General features: G+C 54.1%; 1 protein-coding gene across 1 annotated transcript in view; it reads left to right on the forward strand.

Annotated features, from left to right (window-relative positions):
• Positions 1–12,443: 12,443 nt before the first annotated feature.
• The window catches only part of CACNA1G (calcium voltage-gated channel subunit alpha1 G), a gene marked incomplete at both ends in the record, with an annotated part of 137,925 nt that continues 126,375 nt past the window's right edge, over positions 12,444–23,993 (forward strand). The window contains one exon of the mRNA XM_080629628.1: positions 12,444–12,685. Within this exon, the coding sequence (XP_080485754.1) occupies positions 12,444–12,685 (242 nt within the window). The remainder of the gene's footprint in view (positions 12,686–23,993) is intronic.

A 23,993-nucleotide genomic window follows, 5' to 3' on the forward strand; every position in this document is an offset into this window, starting at 1 on the left:
AATCTAATTTAGAAAGAGTATACAAAGACAAAAGTGCTGGAAGGAGTCCTGGTTTAGTGTGAAGCCTGAGCACTGATGAAGGATTGCACTTCAACCCCATAGGGGCTGGATGTGTCCTGGCAGCTTGGCCCAAGTTTGAAAGCAAGAATGAGTCTCTCTATGGTGTCTGGGCACCCTTCAGCCCATGGGGAGGCTGGTCTCTGGCTTTGCTTTTCCTGTCTGTAGCTCCCTATTGCTCTGACCATTCCTCCCCCCTGCCCTGGTCAGGGATCTGTGTGTTTCCAGCAGAGGCTTGTTTTGCCTGGAGCGGGTCACCAGAGCCAGGTAATCAGCCTCTGGTGCAGACACTGCTCTGGAAATTATGATATTATTGGTATTATGGTTATTAATAATAAGCCTGTTTGCAAAGGGGCTGCTGGCAGCACAGTCGAGAGCTCAGGCTCTTCAGTGGCCATCCTGACCCTGGGGAATTAAACCTCAGTTGCTGAGGCCAGGCACTGGTGAGGCCAGTCTGATGCTGGGGCTTGGAGCCTGCAGTGATGGGGTCTGTAGGTCCAACGTACCCCCAACATGAGTGGGCTCAGCCCCATGGGAGGGTTCCTTGGGCCAGGGACCTCCTGTTGGAGGGTTTTAGGGAATGGCACAGGCTGAGTTTCTGTCCTCTTCCCATGGGAAGTGTGTTTCCACAGGTCAAGCATGTGAATCCTCTCCTTGCAGGTGTGGGATTCCTGGAGATCCAAGATTCCTGCCCCACGGAGCTGGATGTGGTTGATTACTCCGAGGGAGCAGTCAGAAGCAGGGGGAAGGGATTCTGCTCACAAGCCTTGGCAAAGCCAGCATTTCAATTCAATTTAAATTCCTATCTATTTTTTTCCCCTTCTCCATCGCTGTTTCTTCACTAATGACATGCTTTTCCAATGCTGGAAAAATGAGGGCTTTTCCACACGCAGGGCCTGGCTGGCCAAGTGCTGGTGAGGGGCTCAGTGAGGGGACAGCCAGGATGGGGACACACAGGGAGGAGCACCCACACTGGGGCAGGCAGGGGCAGTGGGGCAGAGCACAGGGAGGTAGGAGACATAATCAGGAGGTAATCGGGCTGGAAACATGCCTCAGGGAGGAGAAGCAGCATGGCTGGGTTAGCCCAGAGGGTCGGTGTCCCCATCCCTGCACTGCTTTGGTGGAGCCCTGGTGCTCTTCCACCCAAAGGGGATTTGGATGGAGGGAGCAGAGGGTGTTTAGGGGTCTTTGAGGCTTGGAAAGCTAAGAAGTGCAGACAAAACCCCTCTGAGAAGGTGCTGTTCTCTTTCCACACCATCTCCTCGTCTGTTTGTCTGTCCCTGTCTGTCTGCCCTTTTGCTGCTGTCTCCTCATCACACACTAATGACAATCCTGGTTACTGCCTCCCGTGAAGGGCTGTGGCTTTGATGACCAGGCCAGATCCTGTGCTCATCTCTGGCTGAGACCCTTGTGACACTAATGAAGTCCCCAGATTGCTTCTCTCACATGAGGCAGCTGAGGGATGGGCTGTGGGCTACAGCACCCGTGCTCCTCCGGAGCCGCATCTCCATGGCAACACTGAAGGATGCTCCCGAAGGATGCTCCTGAGGGATGCTCTTACAAGGCCACCAAGGGGAATCCCAGCAGCCTGGGGGCTTCCTGCACAGTGCTTGCCAGGGAGAAAACGCCTGTCTGTACTGGGAACATGGCTGTCTGTCTGTCCATCTGTCTATCCACCCACAGCAATATCCCTGCGGATATTGCGCAGAGACAGCAGCCACTTGAAGCCCACGTCCATGCGGCCTCTCCCACTCCCCAGCCATGCTGACAATCACCTCCCAGACCAAACAGTTACAGAATTAACCCCACAGCCCTTTCAGGCCCTAATTTCACAGCTCTGGCTGTGTCCTTAGCTTGACTTCAGCAAGCCGAGGAATGGAAATCTCTAGCCATTTCCATTGCGTGCAGCAGCACAGAATCTATATTTCTCTTTAACATCTGTCTCTCCTTTCCACTGTGGTTTTTATTACTAGACACAGTTGTATTAAAGTAAACACAGCCTAGGAGTGGGGGACTTGGGGGTTCCTGTTGTGCTTTGGGATCAGCAGGGAGGCCGGGATGTCTGGAGCTTCCCATGAAGGCATGGGGTGGTTTGCAGGATCCATCCTGCTTCCCCGAGGGTCTCCTTTGGGATGTCTTAGGGCAAAAATCAGCCCTGCAGAGGAAATGCAGTGCTGTGCCAATGCTCACTGCTGGGACAGCAGTGCCTTTGGTGGGGCTGCCCTCTTCTTCTAACATTGTCCCCCTTGCCCTGAATGGGCTATGCATGGGGGGGGGTGCTCAGGCTGCTTGCCTTCATTTGTTGCTATTTATCTATAATTTAGCATGGGTTTTCGTTATATTCTAATTGAGTTTCATGTGTCACAGCGTGTCTCAAACAGAAAATATAAATATTTAACAACCTCCACTGGTAATAAAGATTCACATTTGCCTCCTTCTGGTTCCCAGGACATGAATATTCCGCACCGCGCTCCGCAGGTATTAACTTCATTCAGATTTTTCCCTGGTTATGCAATATGATGGTAATGACAGATAGAAGCCAGAGCTTTAAGAAAATATAATCAAAACCACCACCACCAAACCAGTTTTGTGTCATTAACTCCCTTCCGTTTGTTAGGGGAGGACTAATATATTCTCTTTCACTGCTGGCTCCTCTATGCATGCAAGACACTGTGTGTCTACTCCAGCAGTGCTGTGGGTAGGAGCTGCCCCAGTCACACCAGTGTGGGTGAGAAGTGGGGCAGGAGGCATCTGAGGCTCGATTCTTGGAGGGCAATGGATGAACAGAGCCTGGTTTGGGCTGAAATAAAGCTGGGATCATGTCCATGCTGTGCTGCTGCTCGAGTGCAGAAGCATGTGAGATTGGACATAAACTATAGCATCATTGGTCCATGCTGGGGCTGGGTCAAGTCTGGCACAAACAGAAGCTTGGACGGTGAAATGGGCCATGGCGGGGGGAAGCCCTGGGTGAGTTTTGGGTGCTGATTGCTACCTGTGAGGATGAGCTGGGTCTGACCCAGGCACTGCAGGCTTGCTGTGCTAGGTGACCAAGCTCTGTGGCCAGGTCCATTGTGCTTGGGCTTGCCCAGGTCTGTCTCAGAGGACATGAAGTCATTTGGGCCATAGCTGGGTCTGGGTTTCCCACTAAAACAGCTCCCAGTCTGCTTTTTGTACTGTTATGAATGTTTTAAGGCAGAGCAAGGCTTCTCGAGCGTGTCGGCTCTGGCACAGTGGGAGCAGTGGTAAAGCAGAGGCAGGGAACAAGCTTCAAGCCTGTTGGTGCCCTGTGCTTTGCAGTGGGCAGCTGCCAGTCCCTTGCCTATGTCCTCATGTGGTCTATGGGGATTTAGGATGCTCCTTGGAGGGCTCCCATGGGAAAGGCTGGAGCTGTGAGCTTGTAATTGCCAAACTCACTTGGTACCCTGAAAAAAGGGAAAATGTGAGACACACTGTGCTGGTACCAGTGTGCAGAGCACCAGCAGTGACATGTGGCTGGTGCCAGCTCCCCATGTGTTATGGGGTGTCACAGCACTGTGCTCCCCTCTCCATTCCTACACTCATCCCCTGGGTTTCCTGTACCCCATCAGATCTTCCCTTCTCCCACACTGACAGCCCCAGCCGGCCGGATCCAGCACCTCCTGCATCTGGGAATCTCATTTCAGCCCTGTGTGGCTCTGGCCATGTGTGCTTACAAAGACTGGGCAGCCCCAAACCTCTCTCTCCACCTTGCCAAGCACTGACCCTTGCAGCCCATAGTGCGGTTAAACCCCAGCACCACGCTGCTCCTGATGCCTGGGGATTCGTTAAAGGCAATTATGATTCCTGCCATAGGAAAGCCCTGTGTGATTCAGCTAAAAGGTGTTGAACTGGCTAAGAGCCACCGTGCTGCTCCAGCATCTCTTACATACATCCCTTGCTCGCGTCTTGCACATCAATACATGCTCGCTGGGCACTGTCTCTTGATGGGGCTGTGCTCAGCAGCAAGCTGTTGCCTGGGTTCCTGTACATCATGGAGATGTTGCAAGCTGCTGAAAATTCAAAGTGCTGTTTTAATTATGTGCGATGAGGGAAGCAGCCTGGCTCTTGGAAGGAGGCTAACGACAAGCCTGCCAGGAGATTTGCAATGGCAGAAACCCAGAATCCATCCCTATGTGTCTTTAAAAGGGAAAAATGTCAGATTTGTCTATGAAATAATAACTAACAACCTATAAACAATTGACATCACCATCCACCTCGCTGCTGGGGAAGTGATTTAGAGACGCCTTGCCTATGTGAAACGAGAGCATCTGCTCTCTGCTGGAAAGAGGAGGAAGATCTCCTCATCAGCATTAAATTTAAATGAGCCAGCCCTCATTTGCACACTTCTGCAGTGCTCTGGCTCCTGCAAGAGGGTGACTGGGGAGCACAGGCGCTGGTGGGGGCTCAGCAAAGACTTTTCTGCTTCCCTGGCTCTCTAAAAGTGTGAAAATCTGATTTTTCTACCAAAAAGGCTCCCCCGGGCATGGGGTGAGATCAGGTCTTCCCCTACCCCAGCACTTCGTGTTCAGTGTCTCCTCAAAGCAGAGCTACTGGAACCCCATCTCTCATAGGAGGATGAGATGAAGTGCACCCCAGTGTCCCCAGGGGTGTGATAATGAAGCCTGGTGCTCTTGGTGAGTGAGGAATCACTTTAGGGCTAAATGAGGTCAGGATGAGGCCAACATCCTACATTGGATACCCAGCCCGGACACTGCTGTGGCAGGTCAGCATCACTCGACTGCCCTGCTCCCCATCAGCACCGGGAGCTGTCAACAGGCTTCAGCGTGCTCCACACTGGATTTAATTATATTTTACTGTAAAGAGCCATTAATTACAAAGAATTCCCAGCAGAAAAAAAATTATTAGAAAAAGGAAAGGGGAAAAATAAACCTCGTTTTCCACATCAAGGGTTGTTATGGGTGAGCTGGAATATGAATGATTGAGAGGGGTTAAGCCAAGCTTGGGGTGCAGAAGACCCAATGGCACCCAGGGGTGCCTCCAGCTCATGAGTTCATATCCATCTCCCAGTGGTCCCATCTATTCCAGTTTAGGACCCTGGCTTGGCAGGGTCTCCCTTCCCTCTACTCACCTCAGGTTAAAGCCCTGCTCTCCCTCCTGTCCTGACCCCTCTCCTGGTCCCCCTGCCGTGTGCATTTCTTGCCTGTGCTTGCTGCTATTCACCATCCCTTGGAGAGCAGGAAACGTTAATGCCACATCAGTTGGTCGCTGCTGTCAGTGCCATGTGCTCATTTAATATTTATTTTAGGACCATTTGGGTAATTTTTTCCCCACCTGGAGAGAGAAGCTGCTGTTTTGGGACAGAGGAAGGGGTGCAATGCTCTCCCAGGGCTGGGAGCTGGGGCACAGCATCAGCCTCTTTGAGGTGGGATGGTGGCTCCTCCTCACCATAGCAGCACAGGCCTTGCAGAGGGGGCTTAATGTGTTTGACCTCCACAGCCTGGGGCTCAGCTCAGACTTTAGACTTTATAAGGGCAAATTTGGGTTAATCTTCTTTTACATGTGCCAAGACCCAGTTTGCTCAAGCCTGGATCAAGTGTGCTCCCACAAGGAGCTGCTGTCCTCTCGATGCCTTCTCCTCTTCCCTTCCACCTTTGATCAATTAGCACTTCACTCAGGAGGTGCTAATCACTGCTCCAGCTCCTGCCTTCTCTTCCTGCCAGCTTCTAGGGCAGGAGGTGCTGCTGCTGCTCAGGGGTGAAGGTGTTCTCTGGCTGGAGCTCCCAAGCACACAGGTAAGAGCCCGGTCAAAATCGTCATGGCAAGACATGTTGTTGGTGTTGTGCACCTTGTGCCAGGGCAGAGGAGATGGTGGTGCCCTTGGATACCTCTGGCTGCTGTGGATGGAGACAATGGCGTTTGCTTTTCTTGAGCCTGGAGTTGCTTGGGAGGGCTGGAGGAGACTTGTGGATGTGCTGCTGTTGACTGGAAGGTTTCCATTTCCTTGTAAACCTGTATGTGACAAGCAAGGACTTGGTGCCCTGATCCATGCCAAGCCCAGGGCTGAGCCTTGCAGCCCATCCTCTGCCTGGTGCAAGTTCACGTGCCTTTCCCCTTACCTGACCTCTCAGCTCTGTTGGCTTTTTGGCACCTTGTCCCCTTTCTTCCTGGGGCCAGACTGAGCTGTGGCAATGCCTTCCTGAGCTCCTGGGATGCTGGAAGTGCCTATAGCAGTGCTGGGGCCAAGGCGAGTGTGCTCGGGAGCACCACGCAATGCTCACCACCATCCCTGTGCTCAGCGGAGCTCGTGGCAGCAGTGCTTGGGGATCTGGGGCCTGGCAACAAGCATCTCATTTCCCTCTTGTCTCTTCCTGTCAGACAAGATTTGAAGATTCAATTAGAGTGGGAGCTGCTGATAGCAGTGGTGCTGGCATGCTGCTCATACCCCATGCTGGTGCTGCATGGGGACCAGATGAAAGCCAAAAGCGATGCAAGTGGGGTAGGAAGGGGAAGGCATTGGAAAAGGAGGCTTTTGGGCTGGCAAAGTGCCTGGGATAAAAAGGCAAGGAATGTAGATTTGGGGGTGTGTGTGTGTGTGTGTGTTGAGAGGTGGTTGAAGGCTTAGAGATGTGCTCCAGCCTCTGAAGATACAGAGTGGGAGCAGGATTGGAGGGCAGCACTGGGCTCAGGCAGGGGATACCTGCACTGAAATGCTGTGTGTGTGCTCAGTGGGGTGAAGCTGGGGGTTCAGGCAGGGCTTGCTCACCCAAAACCTCATCCTGCAGGGCAGAGTCTCCAGTGTGGCAGCAGGAGTAAGTTGGGAGCAGAGCTGGGTCTCGATGCCCAAGGGGAGAGCAAGGCAAAGCCTCTGGAGTGCGTTGGATGGGGAGCTGGGTTGACCAAATGGCAAAAGGCTGGATTTCAGTTGGAGTTGTTTTCCCCCCTTCTGAAGGTTGCTTCTTCATCAAAAGCTGTGTTTCATTTTTTACTAATGCTTCAGAAAGATGTAGATATCATCTGAGCCATCCACTAAATCACTGCAGCCATTGGTGGGAAGCCTCATGTCTGCTTGACTGGGCATGGGGACAAGGACAGGCTACAGTGGAGCCACAGTAAATGCCAGAGGATATTGAGCAGGCCCAATGTCCAGAGTGGTGCTGGGCCCTTGCATCCTGTCCTTGAGGAGCTGTGTTTGTGGGGCTTATGAACCTTTTGAGAGTCAGAGGCAGGATGTGGCCACTAAAACACCCAACCAGGATAGTCTTGAAAGGACAATGCTTCCCTTGTCATTGTTTTCTGGAGGTAAGAACAATTCTTGAGGAAAATGCAAATTTTTTTAAAGTCATTGGGCAGACAGTTTTTTATTATAAATTATATTTTTACTATAATTTGTATTCTGAGCCTCAGAGCTGAAATGTGTGCTCAGGTCAGGAGGATCAGCTGTGCTGATGCTACAGCCCCAAGTGACCCAGCCTTGCAGATGTAGCAGCTCCCCAGATTCAGGCTGTATTCAGTCATGGATGGATTGCATACCAAAAAGTCAAGGTGCAAACATTGATCATGCATGGATGTGCTGGTCACCAGCCAAAAACAAGCACTCCCCAGCCTAAATTATTAATTCCCTTATGCACACCAAGTGGATTGTGCAGGTCATGTACATGCCCGCTGCACAGTGGCTGTGCTCCATGCCGTAGTGTATTTTCCCTCCAACTACTTGTCTGGCTCTTCACTTAATAAAGATTGAGAGGGACAATAAAAACATTCATTACAGAGGAAAAAAATAAAAGATGAAGCCTTGTTTTTGCAGCCTCCAGCAGTTGGTTTCATTAAGCAACTGCTTCTCCCAAACCCTCCGTGGTGGCTCCTGGCACTGGTAGTTTGGGGATCCCTGGGGTCTGGGGATGCAGCACCAGACTGGGAAGCTCTGGGATGCTTGAAGGTGATGGAATAACTGAGGAGGGCAAGAAAGCCCCTGGGTGGTGAAAAAGGGAATTGGCCAAATGAGCTCTTGGTAGGAAAAGCAGCTGTTTGGATGGGGTTATGCAGGGTTAAGCTCTTGTCTTGTGCTGTGTTGAACCTGAGGCTGGTCTCCTGCTTGTCCCAGGTACTTAGCTGCTGTCTTAGGAAGCCATGTGCTCTTCCAGCTGTGGGCACTGACGAGTGGGAGCACCCACCCTAAGTTGGGACACTGGGAGGCAAGTGGGGGCTGATGGGGTTTGGTGTGTGGGGTTTCTCTGCTGTTGCTGTGTCAGCTGGAATAGAGTGAATGGTGTTTCTTAGTATGTGAATGGGGGCAGCCAGGAGCCCCCCTGCACAGCAAGGGCTCCCATCCCATCGCTGTCACTGGTGGGGTGGAAGAATGGGGACAGAGTGGGTTTGTTGCTGTCAAATGCTCTTCAACAGCACTCAAGTCTGTAAGTCGGTGGTGGGAGGCCTGCTCTGCCCCCAGACTGTGACATCCGCGACGAAATGTGTTTTCTCTCTGGTTCCAAGGCATGAGAAGAGCTTTGGATCTTGTTGTGATTTATCACTCAGCCCTGAGCCAGATGCCTATATGGGTTCAATCTATAGCTCCAAGTACTGATAGAAATGTTATCCTGTCTTATTAAAATCACCCACAGCTACTGCAGCTGTATGTCAACAGCAAAACAAACAGCGACCAGTTCCCATTGGATTGGAGCCTCTCTGTTGAGGCTGTCTTCAATTCACCTCCTGCTAAAATGGTTACAGATGTAGGCTTTTCCCATTACAGCTCAGCGCAGCTCCTGTACAGCCGGCTCCAAATCCCACTACCACGCTGGAGCCATCTTTGGTGAGCATCAGCTCAGCTAAAGCTCCCCCAACAGTGTGAAACATCATTCATTATGCTTTTCCTAGAAGTACTACTAAGAATGAGAGTGCAGGGCTGTGCTCCCCCAAAATAGCCCCAAAATGGTGAGGGCAACTCTGCTGCAGGGGGAGAGGAGAGCAAGAGGGCTGTGCTGGATGAAATCAGGGCTGCTTCCTCTTCCTCCTCCTCGTCCTTGGATGGCATAGCTCCCTGCTGGGGGCTGCTGAGTAATTTGGGGTTCATGGCATCCACTGCTGAGGACATGACTGATGTTGCAGTGCACAAGCCCCCTTCCTTTTGCTCCTCCAAACCCACCACAGCCCTAAGATTCCTGCTGTCACCCGAGCTGTCCCTGGCTCTCCCCCATCACTCTCTCCTGTGCTATCTTTGGTATAATTAGGAGGCCAGGACTGTGTGTATGAGGGGAATGTGACCTCATTAGTTTCTTATGCTGTGTTGAGATTTCTTCTAATTTATATCCCAAATCCTTACATGTGCAGCTCTGGTCTCCAGGGTCACTTTCTGCTGCCTTCCATCCCTCTCACCAAGGCTCTGGCCTGGAGCCCTGCTCCCTCTCCTCACCCATCACTACACTTCTGTGCCAAAGCTGAACCCCATCGTGTGTGTGAGGAAGACAAATGCCTGTGTTTGCCCTGGGTGGATGGGAAAGGCTCCCTGGGGAGATGTCCTGGGCTGGTGCTGGGGGCTGCTGGTTTAACTCCTCTGCCCACCCGAGGTGAGACAGCAAAGCTCTGGGTGTTCCCAATGCTCCGCTCCTGGCTGAGATAGGGAACGACAAACGCCTTGGCTGGGTTGTGACAGGCTCTGTGCTTTCATCCCTCTGAGATCCACAACCAGGATCACTCTTCCTTAGCAAGAGCATCCTCTTGTCTTGTGTTTGTTGATGCCAAAATCCTGCTAGACTGGTGGTGCTGGCTTGATCCTCCTGAAGTTTGGATGCTTCATTTTAAACTTAGGGGCTATATAGCTCTGTCAAGCCTTTCTTCTTTTCCTGTCCTAGTTGGAGGTAGAGTGCTCTTTGAGAGGAGAAGGTTTGCATCGTCTTTGCTGTCTGATGTTGGATCCCTTTATAGGGCAGGTATCTTGTAAAGCAAAACGATTCCAATTCTCACGACAAGCATCACTCTTGAAAATGCACGCAATAAACAAAACGAGCCAAATGTAATTAAAATGGAGACAGCTATAATCTGGTAACCCACTTAGAGGCTCAAAGCTTCAGCTTTCAAAAAAGAAATGTTTGCTCCAAATCCATTTAAATAAACAGACCGACACACAAAGGCTTCTCTGTACATTATCGGGATACAAAGAGAATCAGATCAAAAGCAGCTGTGGCCAGGCTGTACATATGTAGCGAGGAAATTGCTTGATCCAAGACAGCACCTTGCACATGCAAATGTGCTAGTGGACCTTCCTGTGAATTGCATTTGAGCTGTTGGGTTATGCTTTGCTGGGGGACAAAGGCTGGTGCTGCCTCCACTGCAGTGGCCTTTGCTGGGAGAGCAAGGGAGCTCCTGCTGTGTTGGTATGTCTGCTCGCTTTGGCAAGCAGTGAGGAGGGGCAAAGACCAGCTGAGCCTTGCCCTCTCCATGGGTGCATGCACAGCATCCAGAGCGGAGAATAGCTTAGAAACCTGGTGAGGAAATGGGAGTCCCTGTCCTTAGCACTTCATATACGTATCCACTCGCCTGGTGTCACACAAGCCATGTGCTGTCACACTTGTGTCCCCCTGTGCTTGCAGGAGGGTCTCCTGGTGTGGGGGGGCTGTGGTTTGCATCGCCCCTGCCTCTGCCCAGCACCATCTCTTGCAGTTCTGCAGCAGAGCCTGGCTGGCCTTGAGGTTTTGCCAACAGCCATGTGATTTGTCTCAGGTTGGACAGCACAGGCTGTGAATCCAAGATCAAGTGTGCTCCCAGGCCAGCAGGATTCAGCCCAGAGAAGGCATTTTGGGTTTAGACAAAAGCATCTTCCTATTGCTCCTGCACGTGGGTTTGGGCAAGCTGGAGCTCTCAGCAAGGGGATATGTGATGTGGAGGGTTACTGGGGAAAGGAGAAAAAGCTGTTTCTGAAGTGGCAAGAAATCTTAAGCCTTTAGAGACAGGGCCTTGGCTCCACCTGTGGGGATGCTGCATTCAAAATGACAAACCTTTTACTCTGGCCCTGCTGAAGGAAGGTCTCCGGCTTGCGTCGTGGCTGGGAGCGCCCAGCGTGATACGTCCCTCGCTTGGGGCCGTGCCCCCCTGCCCCGGGGGGGGTGCTTGCACTGCGGTGCCCGCCGTCGAGGCCGATTCCCGTCGCGGCCGGCAGTCGCACCGGCAGAGGGAGCTCCGGCCGCGTCCTCCGAGCAGTGCCCGAGGGTATCCGCTGCTCCCGTGGTTGGGGGTGGCGGGTCCCCCCCCTGCTCTGGGCGCTGCTGTTCGGGATCGTGCTCCCGCCCAGCCCAGGGGTGACCTGCTCCGGAAGGGGTGGTCCCTGGTGGGGAGCTGGCGGTGACCCACATGCGCCTAGCCCTGTGCAAGCGGTGGGGGATATGGGGAGAAGCAGCCCGGAGCCCTGCAGCAGGGCGAGAGTCTCGGGCGGGGAATCAGCGATGAGCGGGGCAGCGGCGCTCTGAAACCCGGGCTACCGGGGACTGCAGCTGGCGTGCGCTCCCGGTACCGGTTACTGCTGCCCTCGGCAGCTTGGGGCCGGCGGGCCTCCCGCAGGAAGGGCCGAACCGGCGCGGCACACCATCCCCGTCTCCCGCCTTTGCCTCTCACCGACCTCCCTCTCAGTGCTGCAGCGTGTCCCACCGGGATCTGCCTCCGTCTAACGCAGCGCAGGGCTTCCCCCTCCCTCCCGCCTCCAGTGCTCGGCGCTGCAGCTCCCCTTTGATCCGTCCCCTCTCCTGGATCCCCAAGGCTGGGGGCAACCGGGCCCGATCCGTGCGCCCCGTCCAGCCCCGCCGGGGGACCGTGCCTGCCCGTCCGGCTGTGCTGCCCGGACAGACACCCTCGGCAGCCAATGGGAAAGCGCGGAGGGGCCGGGGGCGAGCTCCCATTGGCCGCTTGGGGAGGAGGAGCCGGGACTTGAAGTTGGAGTGAGGGATCCAGCTGTGCCGAGCGCTCGGCTGGGCTCGGCGCGGCCGCCCGCGGGAGCATCCTCCGACGCCGCCCGTCCTCGGGGCACCGGGCAGCACCCCCCGTCCCCGGCAGATGTTGGAGTGCGGAGGGGGCAGGCAGAGCCGCTGAGGCGGCCAGGCCCCGCGGGTGGGGGGCCAGCAACCGGCAGCGGGGGCCGCCCCGCAGCCACCTCCTCCCTGCCCGCGGCTCGCCCGGCTCGGGCCCCCCGGAGGCACGGCGAGGAGGAGCTACGGAGCCCGCAGACGGCAGGGCAGGGCGAGGGGGGCGGCCCGGCCCCGGCTGGGGGCTAGGCAGCGTCTTGCCCGGCCATGCCACCCCGGCGCTGAAGCCGCCCCACCGCAGCCCCCAGGCCCCCGGCCCCGCCATGGCCGCACCCCTCTAGGCGCCCCACCGGCTCGCCCCGCGTCGTCCCGGCTCCCCCCGGGGCCGCCGGCCGGAGGATGGACGAGGATGGACCGCGAGCGGCCGAGGAGGAGCCGGAGCCGGGCAAAGCCAAGACTTTCATCCGCCTTAATGACCTGTCCGGGGCCGGGGGCTGCCCGGGGCCGGGGGACAGGGAAGCGGGCAGCGGCGACTCGGAGGCGGAGGCGCTGCCTTACCCGGCGCTGGCCCCCGTCGTCTTCTTCTACCTGAGCCAGGACAGCCGGCCGCGGAGCTGGTGCCTCCGGCTGGTCTGTAACCCGTATCCTTTGCAGGTGCTCGGCGGCGAGGTAAGCCCCGCGGTGCCCGCCCCAGCCGCGAGCAGGGCGGGGGGCACCTCCCGGCTGGAGCCCGCCGGGTGATGGGGAAGGAGCCGGGTATGGGGGGGACCCATCACCCTCCGTCCCCGGGGTGGGCTCGGGCAGTGCTCGGCCAGGAAGTTTTCCGGGCTGTTGCAGGATGCGGGGCTCCCCTGCCGCCGGCCGCCCTGCCGCGATACCCCCCGGCTCCCGCGGGCTCAGCCGCGCCGCTTCACGGGGAATCGAGGGGGAGCCCCGGGCGACCCTTTCTCCTGCGGTGTCCCCGCTTCCCCCCGGCACACCGAGGGACCCCAACCCCATCTATCTGCCTTGCAGAACCGTTCTTCCTCCCTGACCCTGTTTCTCGTCCATTTTAGGCTCCCGGTCCCTTCCGCGAGGTTTTAAGGGGGGTGCAGTGTGCGGGGAGGCAGTGGTGTTGGGGGGGGTTGGTTTGCTGCCCAGCTACGGGGTCCCTAAATAATTCACGGCGTGCAAGACCAGCCTAAGGGCTCACTCTCTGCAGTCCCTTGGGAGATGCTTGGAGGGGTCCGGCAGGATGCGGAGCATGGTCCTCAGGGCATGCATTGACCAAGGGTCTCTCAGGTCCTAGGGTGAGCTGTGACCCTCCAAAGGCATCTGGTCTGCTTCCAAACTCCCTGTGCTCCAGCACAGGCCGTGTCCGAGCTGCATTATTCAAGTTTAAGCTTTGAAAAGCAGGGAGAAAAAAAAAAAAGAATAGAAAAGACAATAGAAAAGACAATAGAAAAAATGCTTCTTGCAACGGTTTTGGTGCCTTTAAAGCCTCGTTAGAGTTGAGTTGCAAGCAACACACGGTTTATAGCATCGCAAGTGTTTTACCATCCCCAAACTCTGGTTCCATTTATTATTTGCAGGAACTAAAAACAGAAATGAAATAAAGCAAAGCAAAGCGATGTGGCTTCCAGCACGGGCTGGTGCGGGAGAGGCAGCCGCTGCCTGGCCCAACGGGAAGTTCCCGAGTCTGTGCCGCTCTGCCTGTGCGAAGGCAGGCGAGTACGGATGGGCAGCAAACCCACATCTGGAGTGGGAGAGGCTGTGCGGTGGCGGGGAGGACATGTTACATGGTATAGTGGGCCAGAATATCCTCTGTGAGTCCCCCTCCGCTCATGGTGTGTGGGAACTGTTAGGAATTACATCTCGCTGAGGCTGGTGTGTGCCCGGGAAGAGCAGCAAGGGTCTGCCGGAGTTGTGAATGTTGTTTTACTTGAGCTTCAGCAATAATTTAGCTGATGAACAGGCTGCCTTCTTTCCTAAAATGTCCCCCAGGAGGGGAAAACCGAACATTTCTCTTCCCCATCATGGATGCTCCCATATTCCCCCCAAATCTCTTTCACACTCGCTCAAAGCTGCATCTGTTTAGGCATCTTAGGAAATCTTGCAACTTTGTGAAGCCTTCTGTTTTGGGAAGAAATATTAATGACAGGCTGCAAGTCAGTGTGTTCTTATTGCCTCCTATGACTGATAATATTTATGATTGCTCATTTAAATATCTTATCAAGTCTCTTCCCCCCCCCCCCCCGTTATTCCTAATGATGTTGTTTTGAAACAGGTGTTATCACCTGCATGTTTTTAATGGCTTTCAGCAAAATGCCCCACCCCAGTAATGGTTTAAAATGTGTTTTCTCCTCTGGGGCTGCAAATACAAGCAGATTAACTTTTCTTCTTGGAAAATAATGGGTATTGTGGGTACCTGCAAGCACCGCTGCAGAAGGGGATGAGCATTAGGTGCAGCCCCGCAAGCTGGGATTTTCCTTGGCGCTAATTTTCCACTCCTCACCATAAATAAAGGCACTTGCTGTGAGCCATGGGGGATGATGCTGTGGGTCTCCCAGTCGTGTGTCTGCATGCAGCTGCTTGTTTTCAGGGTCACTGACCCAGAATTGGGGCAGTGTATGCAAAACCAGTACCAAATAAAAGGCAGTTCAGCCTAGAGATGAGAGGCAGGCAGCGGCCAGCTTGGTACCCACATTGCATCCCATCGCTCGCTGGGATGTTCAGCAGAGCTCTCTGCAGCTCAAGTGCCAGAGCTGAGCCCGTTGCTTGTTCATATTTATTACTTCTATTTAGTGTGGTGGGACTGTATAAAGTGGCCTTTTTCAGGCTGTAATCTTCCAGGGATCATGTCCTGATGCTAAAACAGCATAATCACATTGCTGATAAATCTTTGTTGCCACCAGCTGCCCTGAGAGCAGTGACAGCGCTTGGGCTCACGTGGATGGTGAATCCTGCCCCAGTCCCGGGGGATTTGGGGCTTTTGCTGGCTTCTGCTCTCTCCTAGGTGGTTTTCACCTTTCCACCAGTGAGACTGGCTGCCCCTGAGGAAATGGAACAGGAGGGCTCTTGTTGGAGCTGTGCTGTGGAGATGCACAGCGTTGCTGGCTCGGCAAGGCAGGTTGGCGGTGCTCTAATCTGGTTGATAAACTTTGCTGCTGAGGGGTTGCTGGGAGGTGCTGGAGCTGCTTCTGGAGTGCTCATGCCTCTGTGGACATCGATCTCCATCCGTGTCCAGACAGCTTGTGTGACCATGGTAGCCAAAGCCAGGATGCGCAGTTAGGGACAGGGTGATGGTTGATGTGCCAAGTGTCCAGTAAGGATGCTGCCAAGGTGGTTTGTTCTGTTTTTCTTCCATGCTTCCATTCAGAGGATCCTCTGCTTGGGCCAGGGGGGTTTCTCCCTCGCTGTCTGACACAAATAGGGGGACCTGTACTGCTCTCCTGATCCTCCTCTCCCTTAGGGCTGAAAAGAGGTCACAAAGTTTGTCCTGATTGAGGTCTTTGAGTGAAAACCATTCTGGGTGCTGTGAGGACCCAGCAGGAATGAGCCTGGTTTCCCACCCACATTTCCCCAGCAGCTCCAGGATGAAAGGCTTTACCCTGGGCAAGGACAGCCTGGGCCAAAGGGAAGGAACAGGGACATGGGTGGGACATGCTTAATGGTCACAACACTGGACCCATGGGCTGGGAAGGGCTGCAGTGGCAGGCAGGGTGTCACGGTATGTGTGCTGGCACTGAGAGGAGAAGCAGGCATCTCTCGGGGGGGAAGATGAGGAGGCAAGCTAGTTACTTGACTTTCACTTACAGAATAAAAGCACTGTGAAGGCTGGGAGGATGAAAGGCTGTAACAGGGTCTGTGCCAGGCTGCTGCTCTGATCAGAGACAAGAAATGAGGCTATTTCTTGAGAGCTGAGGAGTGATGGAAGAGCAGGGATGGAGAAAGTGGGGAGGATGCTACCGCTTGGCATTAAGAGCTCTGAACAGGAAAATAACAGTGTAACTGAAACGGCTTGTGATATCTATTGTAGTACTGAAATCTGCCTCTTCCCCCGCACTGTGTCTGCCTGCAGAGCGCTGCTGCCTGGAGCAACGGGGGGCTGCAGAGCACTGATGAAAGGTTCTGTGCTGGGGAAGATACCCCAGAATTGGTTGAAATCCCATTTTTTTTCCTCCTGGTTCAGGGGGTGAAGGGCACTGAGTGCCCTGGCTGGGAAGGGAGATTTGGGAAGCACTGGGAGGATCGCTCCCATCTTGCTTGGCTGCTCTGCTGCATGGTCCCTGGGATTTGGGTGTTGGAAATGGTTTAAGGAGAGAAGCACGTCTCTGACCAGTCACAGCAGCCAGCCCTGCCTTTGGTCTGCATTAAAACCCCGAGGGCTCTTCCAGCAGCCACCTCGCATGGCTCCAGTCGCTTCCCATTAGGAAGTGGTGGATGATCAGAGACTCCATTGTTGGGAGCTGGTGAGTGCCTTCAACTCTCTCTGGAAGTCATGGAGCCGCTCCTTCAGGGCCTCAAGCCAAGACATAGCTGAGGTGTGTGCCAGGATGGCTCATGGGATGCTGGAGCTGCTGTGCTGGAGCCCAGTGCATCATGGAAGGCAGTGCAGAAGGGGCCGGTCAGCCCAAGACCCTGAGCTTGCCCCAGTCCAGCTGCCCTGGAGGGGCATGTCCTTGTGTCCCACTGCACTGGAGCAAGAAGCCTGCATGGTGGGGGCAAGGGCTGATCCCACTGATCTGTGCTGTGGTTTGGGCTTCCCAGGCCTGGTGGTGCTTCCTAATGGGGGATGCCCAGAGTGCGGGCAGTGAGTGAGCAGAGCCCCAGTCCCCTCCTGGGCTGTGGGGAGAGCTGGGTGCTGCATGTGCTGCTGTTGGAAGGGTTTAACTGCAGCACAGGGTTAAAACCGTGCATTTTTCATTGTCAGAAGGGTGTGTTTTGAGGGGAGAGTGCACGCAGTGTCCTTTACACTTTGGTACATTCGTTCCCACCTCACTTCGGAGTTTAACAAAGCAAAAAGCTTCAATGTGAGAGTTTGGACCTGAAATTGATCTTTTTTTTTGGTTTAAAAGCCCCACAAAGGAGTCGGAATCTGTTTGGTTCACCTGTGTCTGATCCATCCCAGGGCTCCTGTACTTGTTTCTCTCCTGTGATCTGGTTCAATGGCTGGTCCCTCCAGGGCAGATGGAAATGCTCTGTGTGTTCTCCTTCCCTGGCTCCTGCAGGGGAAACAAGGAACATGATTTCCCTGGCTGATGCCAGGCTGGGGGGGCTCCTGCAGCCTCTTGACCCTGCTTGGAACAGATCATCCTGCTGCTCCCCAGGTAACGGCGCATCCCTGGGCTCACCCAGCTCCTGTGTGAGCATCTTTGGGATAAACAGGACCCATCACTGTGATGCGGTGGCTGTTTCCATCTTCACAGAGGACAAGGAGCTGCAAAACCTCTTTCCTGCAGTTCAGGAGCTCAGTGAGAGCAGCGGGTGCTATTCACCTCCAGAGGTACAGCAGCCAGCATCTCTCTCATTGCTGCCTCTCCAGCAAACCTGGAGCCACTTGATCCTCGTCTAGGTAATACACCACATGTCACCAGGGATCTCTGGATCCATCCATTGCCTGGCTGTGCCGGCAGCCAGGCGCTTCCTTTGCTTCCTGAGTGTGTGTTTTTTAAGGAGATTCTTCTGCGAATTCCCTCTTGCAGGCTGTTGTGTCACATCTGGAAGTTTGTGTAGGAGTTTATCCAAGTGCTTGGAGTACAGCGCAGCTTTTTCTCATTTAAAAATCATAGGCTGGCATTTTGAAGCGGGCTGAAGGGGGGGGGGGGTGAAGAGGGGGGGAGAGGGGAACTGTCTGCCAAAAAGGAGACTGGAGCAGAGGAATTGTAATGACTTCCAGAAGTTTTCTTTCTTTTCTTCCTTTCTTGCTTTCCCTCCCTCTCTCCCGGCATGCAGACAAAAGGCTCGGCCTCATGCAGTTCATGGTTATGTCATCCCGGCGCGGGGAGCCCCGGCCGGGAGGGGTGGCCCCGTCCTGCCTGGGGACCCTGCTCTGCTTGGGGACAGCTCTGCCTTGGCTCCTTGTAGGAAATCCGGAACAAGGGCTCCCATCTGGGGCTGTCTCCAGGGATCAGCTTCTCATGTGGAGCCTGGGAGGGGATCGCAGCCTCTTCACAGCCCCCAGGACCGGGGGGGTAATGTAGGATGGGGCTGGACCACCCCAGCCGCTGCTCATCCATGCGGCCAATGTGTCTCCATGCACAGTAGCTGCTCTCAACCTGATCTAATCTTGTGCTCTCTCCCCCATTCAGTAGCACTGAGTGTTTGAGCTGGTCTGGAAATGCCCGGGATTTTATGATGCACAGAAAATGTTCTGCTTTCTTCTCCCCCCATATCCCCTGCAGATATTTTGGCGTCGTGCTCAAAAAAGCTTCTTTCCTATTTTTACTTTAAACTCTGTTTCACTCTCTTTTTTTTTCCGTGCAGAAAAGACCAAGTGTTTGATTGCCCCAAGTTCCCTGCCCAGCTCTCAGCTCTCCTTTCTCTACTGTTTTACTGGAAGCTGGGAGCAAAACCTTTGACCAAAATGAGCGCCCCTGATGGCTTTTTCATTTGGATCATGGAATCGTTTTCCCTTGGAAGAGGAGCCCTGGGGAGCCTTTTGCCCCCAGGCGTCTTTGCTGGCTGCTGCGGATGGGGAGCGGGGCGTCCATGGGGAACCAGGGATGGAACATCCGGAGACAGGTTGGGAGGGCTTTGAAGCTTCTCTGTGGTTTGGAGGGGGTTGAATTTCCTCGTTAATTAGGAACCGAAGTGTTTCTGGGTTTGTTACGAGGCCAGATCGTGGCTTTCCCTTCCCTGGTGCCTTGGCTCTCCACTGAGCGACCTAGATGTGAAATATTCCCTTTGGTTGGTGATGCACGTGGAGGTTTCCCCCAGCCTGGGTTTGTTTGGCTTTGGCTTTCACCAGCCTTGGCCTCTCACCCAGGAATCTGGCCTGGCGTGAAGAAATAGAGAGGAAAAGAAAGGAAATTCTCATGGTTTTATATAATGGAGTGAGTAACGACCCATCGTGCTTTGGGATGCTCTCACATCTGCTTCCTACCAAAGCCCCAGCAAAGAGGCTTCAAGCAGATGGAAAAAAGCACATTTTTCAGCCTGAATATTTGCTGAGAGGAACTTTGAGGCTGGAATTAGATGATCTTAAGGTCCTTTCCAACCCGAACTATTCTATTCTATCTCCATGACGGCTGCCATGTCGCTGGGTACTGCCTAACGGGAAGCAGGCTTTTGGGGTGCCAGGACCAGCATGATGTGCCCAAGGTGCAGCACGGCCGGGCAGGTCCCATGTGAGCTCCCAGCCAGGGACACGCTCACATGTACTTGGGACAGGGATGTGCCCGTGACTCAACCCTCAGAAGTTCACCCATTAGTCACAAGTGAATGGAAATTGTCGATTGGTTTGGCTCCTGTGCCTGAAATGCTGTTTTGGTTGGGATTTTTAGCATGTTTCCTAAGCGGGACTGGCTTTTTGGTGGTTTGTGGGGTTTTTCTCTTTTTAATTTTTTAGCCCTTTTTGTCGCTTGTGTCCTCCCATCTTTCCCTCTCCCTCTGTTGGGATGCAAAACCCAGGGGCGAGGACAGGAGGGGGCTGAGAATGGGAACAAAATGCTAAAGCAGGTGATGGGCAAGAATGGGAGCTTGGCATAGATGAGCTTATAAAGAAAAGGGGATTTATTTACTGTAATCCACAGGCTAGCCCCACACTTACAGGGTTTCTGGCACAAAGCATCCTTACATTTATCTCTAGTTTGGGTCTTTTCCAAGAGATTTCCCCCAGTGCATCCAATGAACCAGCCTCGAGATGCTCCAAGCCTGAAGGCAAACCCACAGCCGGCGGCGATGGAGCTGGGCGAGGGGATGCATGGGGTTTCACCCACCTTGGCAGCCCGTCCGCCCTGGGGGGGGTGGTGGTGGTGGTTTATGCCTTCAGGATTCCCTGTGATTCATAACTTAATCAGGTCAGGTTTAGCACTCACTCCTCCTCCCGCAGAGCCCTCCCCTGCCCAGATGGTGACCAGGACTTGTTAATGATTTGTTAATTCAATTAGAAAGTGCTCGTTTAACCTGTGGCGAGGCTGCAGCTGCCTTCTGCAGGGCAGGGCTCGCCCCCATGCCTGTGACTCCCTCTGCCAAAACATTTATTTGGTGTTAAGCTGCCAGCCACGCTATGCAAATATAGATGTTAATCATGAATAAGGTTCATTTTTAGCTCTGGGTTGAGACTAGACTTGGGAAGAACCTGGCTCCAGGGGAGTGGTGGGAGCACTGCCTTGGTGGGGTACACAGCCCCTGGGGGCTGGGTTGGCTGCGTCCTATGGGAGGGGAGCAAATGTCTTGGCTGCTGCTCAGCCCCAGGGTCTGCAGGAATAAAATGTTCCTTCTGCTGTGGCTTGAATGGGGCTTTCAAGTGCATTTGATGGGCTGCACTTTAAGCCAGCCTCCTCCGCATCCGTGCTAGCTGCTAATAGCAAGAAGCTTGGGTCTGGGCTGGCGGTCCATGTGCCTGTGTTAGATGCAGAGTATCTCTGATTTGTGAACCATCATGTCTGGATAGCCTGGCTGGAGTAATTGCACCTTAAAGGGAGAAAATAGAAACCCCAGTGAGAATGATGAATAACGGGGCCCTGATGCTCCATAGAATTAATGCTTATTTGGGCAGACAGGGAGGAGAGGAATTAAATTAATATCTGACTTGTAACTGCTACTGTGTGTGCTTATTGACTTATCTTGCTTTGGAGGACCATAAATATCTCTCGGGGTATGCCCCTGAGACCATAATCTGCTCAGGGTCACAGTGCAGATCTGTCTTTGATGCTCCTTCGGAGACTCGGCCTGATTTCTGGGGTCAAAAACCCAAATTCCTCTGACAAAGGACTTGGCCACGTGCAGAGGGGAATGTGTTTGTGCTTTACTGTGAGCGTATGGCATAAATCTTGAAGGCCTTTGCCTTGCATAAGTCGCTTTATTGTTTGTAATCCCCTGGCCAGCTCGGTGCTGGAGAGCACAGGGCCTGATTTGACTTGGGGAAGAGATGCAGGTGAAGCTCCTTGGCTCTGGAGTCAGGATGGGTCGCAACTGGAGCCTCATGTTCTTGTCTGGTCGCTTTTTATCTTGTACCTGGGATTTTTGTCCCCCTTAGGCAGTTGTTTGGAGTATGACTTGATGAGATAAGCTGGTGGGGTCTCAATGTGCCCCTCAGTGGCTCTGGCAAAGGGGTTTGGGTATCTATGAGCATGGGAAAAGGAATGAGATCTTCTCTTTCAGCCCTTGATGCCATGCAGATGCCCCAGTCTTGATGACCCAGTGGATGTGATACCCCAGGCAAACAAGCAATGCCAGCCATGGGGCTGGCATAGGGTATCTCATGGCTCAGGGTGACCCATGCCTGGGCAGGTAAGTTTCTCAGTGTTCTGGACCTCTTGTACCCATGTGTATGTGTGTGCACATGGGGCCAGCAGCTTGGGAAGCTCATGGTTTGGTGATGGTGTGGGCCAGGCTCTCCTGTTGTGGTCCCCTTGTGAGGCTGGGGCCAGTGCTGGCACATCCCTGGGTGGCTGAGCCATGGCAGTCTGTCCTCCTTCTAGCTAAGGCATGTGTTTCTTTCCCACCTCTTAGGATCCGTTTCATGTAGGGTATAACTCGCTGCTTATGTGACTCCCCTTATGGCAGCGTGTTGACCCCATTCTCTACCACAGCCCATGTTAGCAGAGAAGTCCCCAGGCCAGATGAACAGTGCTTCAAGCCCTCTCCATTGCCCCTTGCTCGTTGCTTCGGCTCCTGTGCATGCCTTCCCTGGGTTAGGCATTGCCATGGAAGGGTATTTGTTAGGATGCTTCTATTGTACCCTGCCAGCCCATCCCATAGGATGGAGCATGTCCCGTCCCCTCCTGCAGCCCTTTCCCTGGGCTCTGCCTCTCTCCTCCAGCCACCAACATGCAGCTCCCATGGGAGCAATTTCCCCTGCTGTGGGCAAATTGAAGCCCCTTCTTCTTCAGCAGCTGCTCCTGACAGCAACACAGGGGAATCCTGTTCTTCACCAGGCTGGAAAACAGCAGAGGAGCCCAAGGCCAGTGCAGGGTACCCGCAGCGAGGGTGGAGATGCTTCTTCCTTCGTCTCAGTAAATGGGCTCTGGATGTTCAAATATCGCAGCTGGGTTTTGGGCTTGGCTTTCTGCTGGGTTTTGTTTTCTCTTCGCCTGTAGCCCATGATACTGCATTGCCTGCTCTGGGAGCACAGAGGATTGGGCAAGTGGTGGTCAAGCTGCAAATGTGGTAGTGAACTGCGGGACAAAAGGATGCACCAAAAGCACTTTGCTGTGCTCCCCTCTCCCCAAACCCCCCCTTTTCATCTACCAAACACCTTGATTTTGCCATCCCTGTGTTTTTTACTATCGCCTGGGTTTTGCATCGGGGGCAGGATGGAGGTTGGGGGTGTCTGTGTGTGCGCCATGAAGCTATTTGAGGAGTTGTGATCTCTGCATTTCATTTTGCAGTTCAGCTGGAAAGATCTCGTTTCCATATACACCCACACACAGCACAGCAAGGGAAAGCAGGCGAGGGAGCTGCTCAAGGGGGATGGGATGGTGCGGGCACTCGGGAGCCATTCCCTCATTCAGAGTGGTCCATAGCCTTTATCTGAGTGAAGGAGATGACATCCTCTGCCTCAACCCTGTACCTCGAAGGCCGTGCAGGTGCTTGGTTGCACCCATGGCTGCAGGGCAAAGGAGGAGTGGGAACAGCCAAGAAGAGTAAAGGTCCTTGAGCTTTGAGAGCACCTGAGGGACTCCAGGGCAGTTGTAGTGTTGCACACTGTGTGTGTGTACGTACACATGTACTCACCATGTATATGTACCTAGAGCCTGGGGCATGGCAGCATGGTGGTAAGACTGGCTTTTGCAATGGAAGAAGAACAAAGGCACAGAAAGGAATCACAGAACTCCTCTCCCAGCAGCCCCCAAACCAAAGTCATCTTGTTCCAAAGATGAGCTGGTGCTAGAATGGTTCTTTTAGCCTGTAACTCTCTCCAGTGCCTTCTTTATCAGATGGGTCCTGGCTCCAGCTCTTGGTTCCTGGAGGAGCTGATGGTGATGTGGATGCATCCTGCATCCTTCATTGCTGGCAAGAATGGGGTTAGCAGAAAGCAAATGAACCTTCATTCTGGTGGGCATCTGAGTTTGCAGCAGCAGGTAAACATGGGGGGCTGGCTGAGAAGCCGAGCAGGGACTGTGTGGTGGCGGAAGGTTTGGGAGAGACACCTCAGCCTGCCTGCAAACCAACAGCAAGCTCACCTCTATACAGCAGCATGCCGGGGGCTTGCAGGGATCTGGGTCCTTCCCTGGCTTTGGGGCTGTGGAGCAGCTCAGGGTGTGGAGGGGGATCTACCTCTCCATCAGGGTGCTGCCACGGGTGCCCGAGTCCCCTCAGCTCCCCTCTGGGGCCTTGGGTGGATGCTGGTGGCACGTCTCTCTGCTTGGCCCCCGCACACCGATCCTCCTGGCATCCCTTCGGGGTCAGCGCGTGATTTTTTCCATTGCTCCAAAGAGGCTGAGCTCATAGAACAATATTCCTCGGGCCAGCACCGCTCCTTTTTGAAGTTCCTTGTTTTGGTATTCCTCAAACTCTGTATCCTCAGGCACGAAACACAACACCCCTTGGCACCGGAGGCTTTTCCCTAGTGCTGCGGCTTTGGTTATCCCCAGCATCCCGCTGCCTGGTGAAACCAGTGCCCCATTCCTGTGCCGCTGGTGGATTCCATCCCTTCCCAAACTTGCCACAAGTCTTAAGCAGTGGTAAAACACGATCTTCCGGCCACCTTGGCACACAGCAATGTGCTGCCAGGGCTGGCAGAGGGAAAACAGCCACCAAAGTGTGCTCCCAGCAGTGTTTGTCTTAGCCAGGGGCCACGGC

The sequence above is a fragment of the Psittacula echo genome, assembly GCF_963264785.1.
Source record: "Psittacula echo genome assembly, chromosome: 14".
NCBI lineage: Eukaryota > Metazoa > Chordata > Aves > Psittaciformes > Psittacidae > Psittacula > Psittacula echo.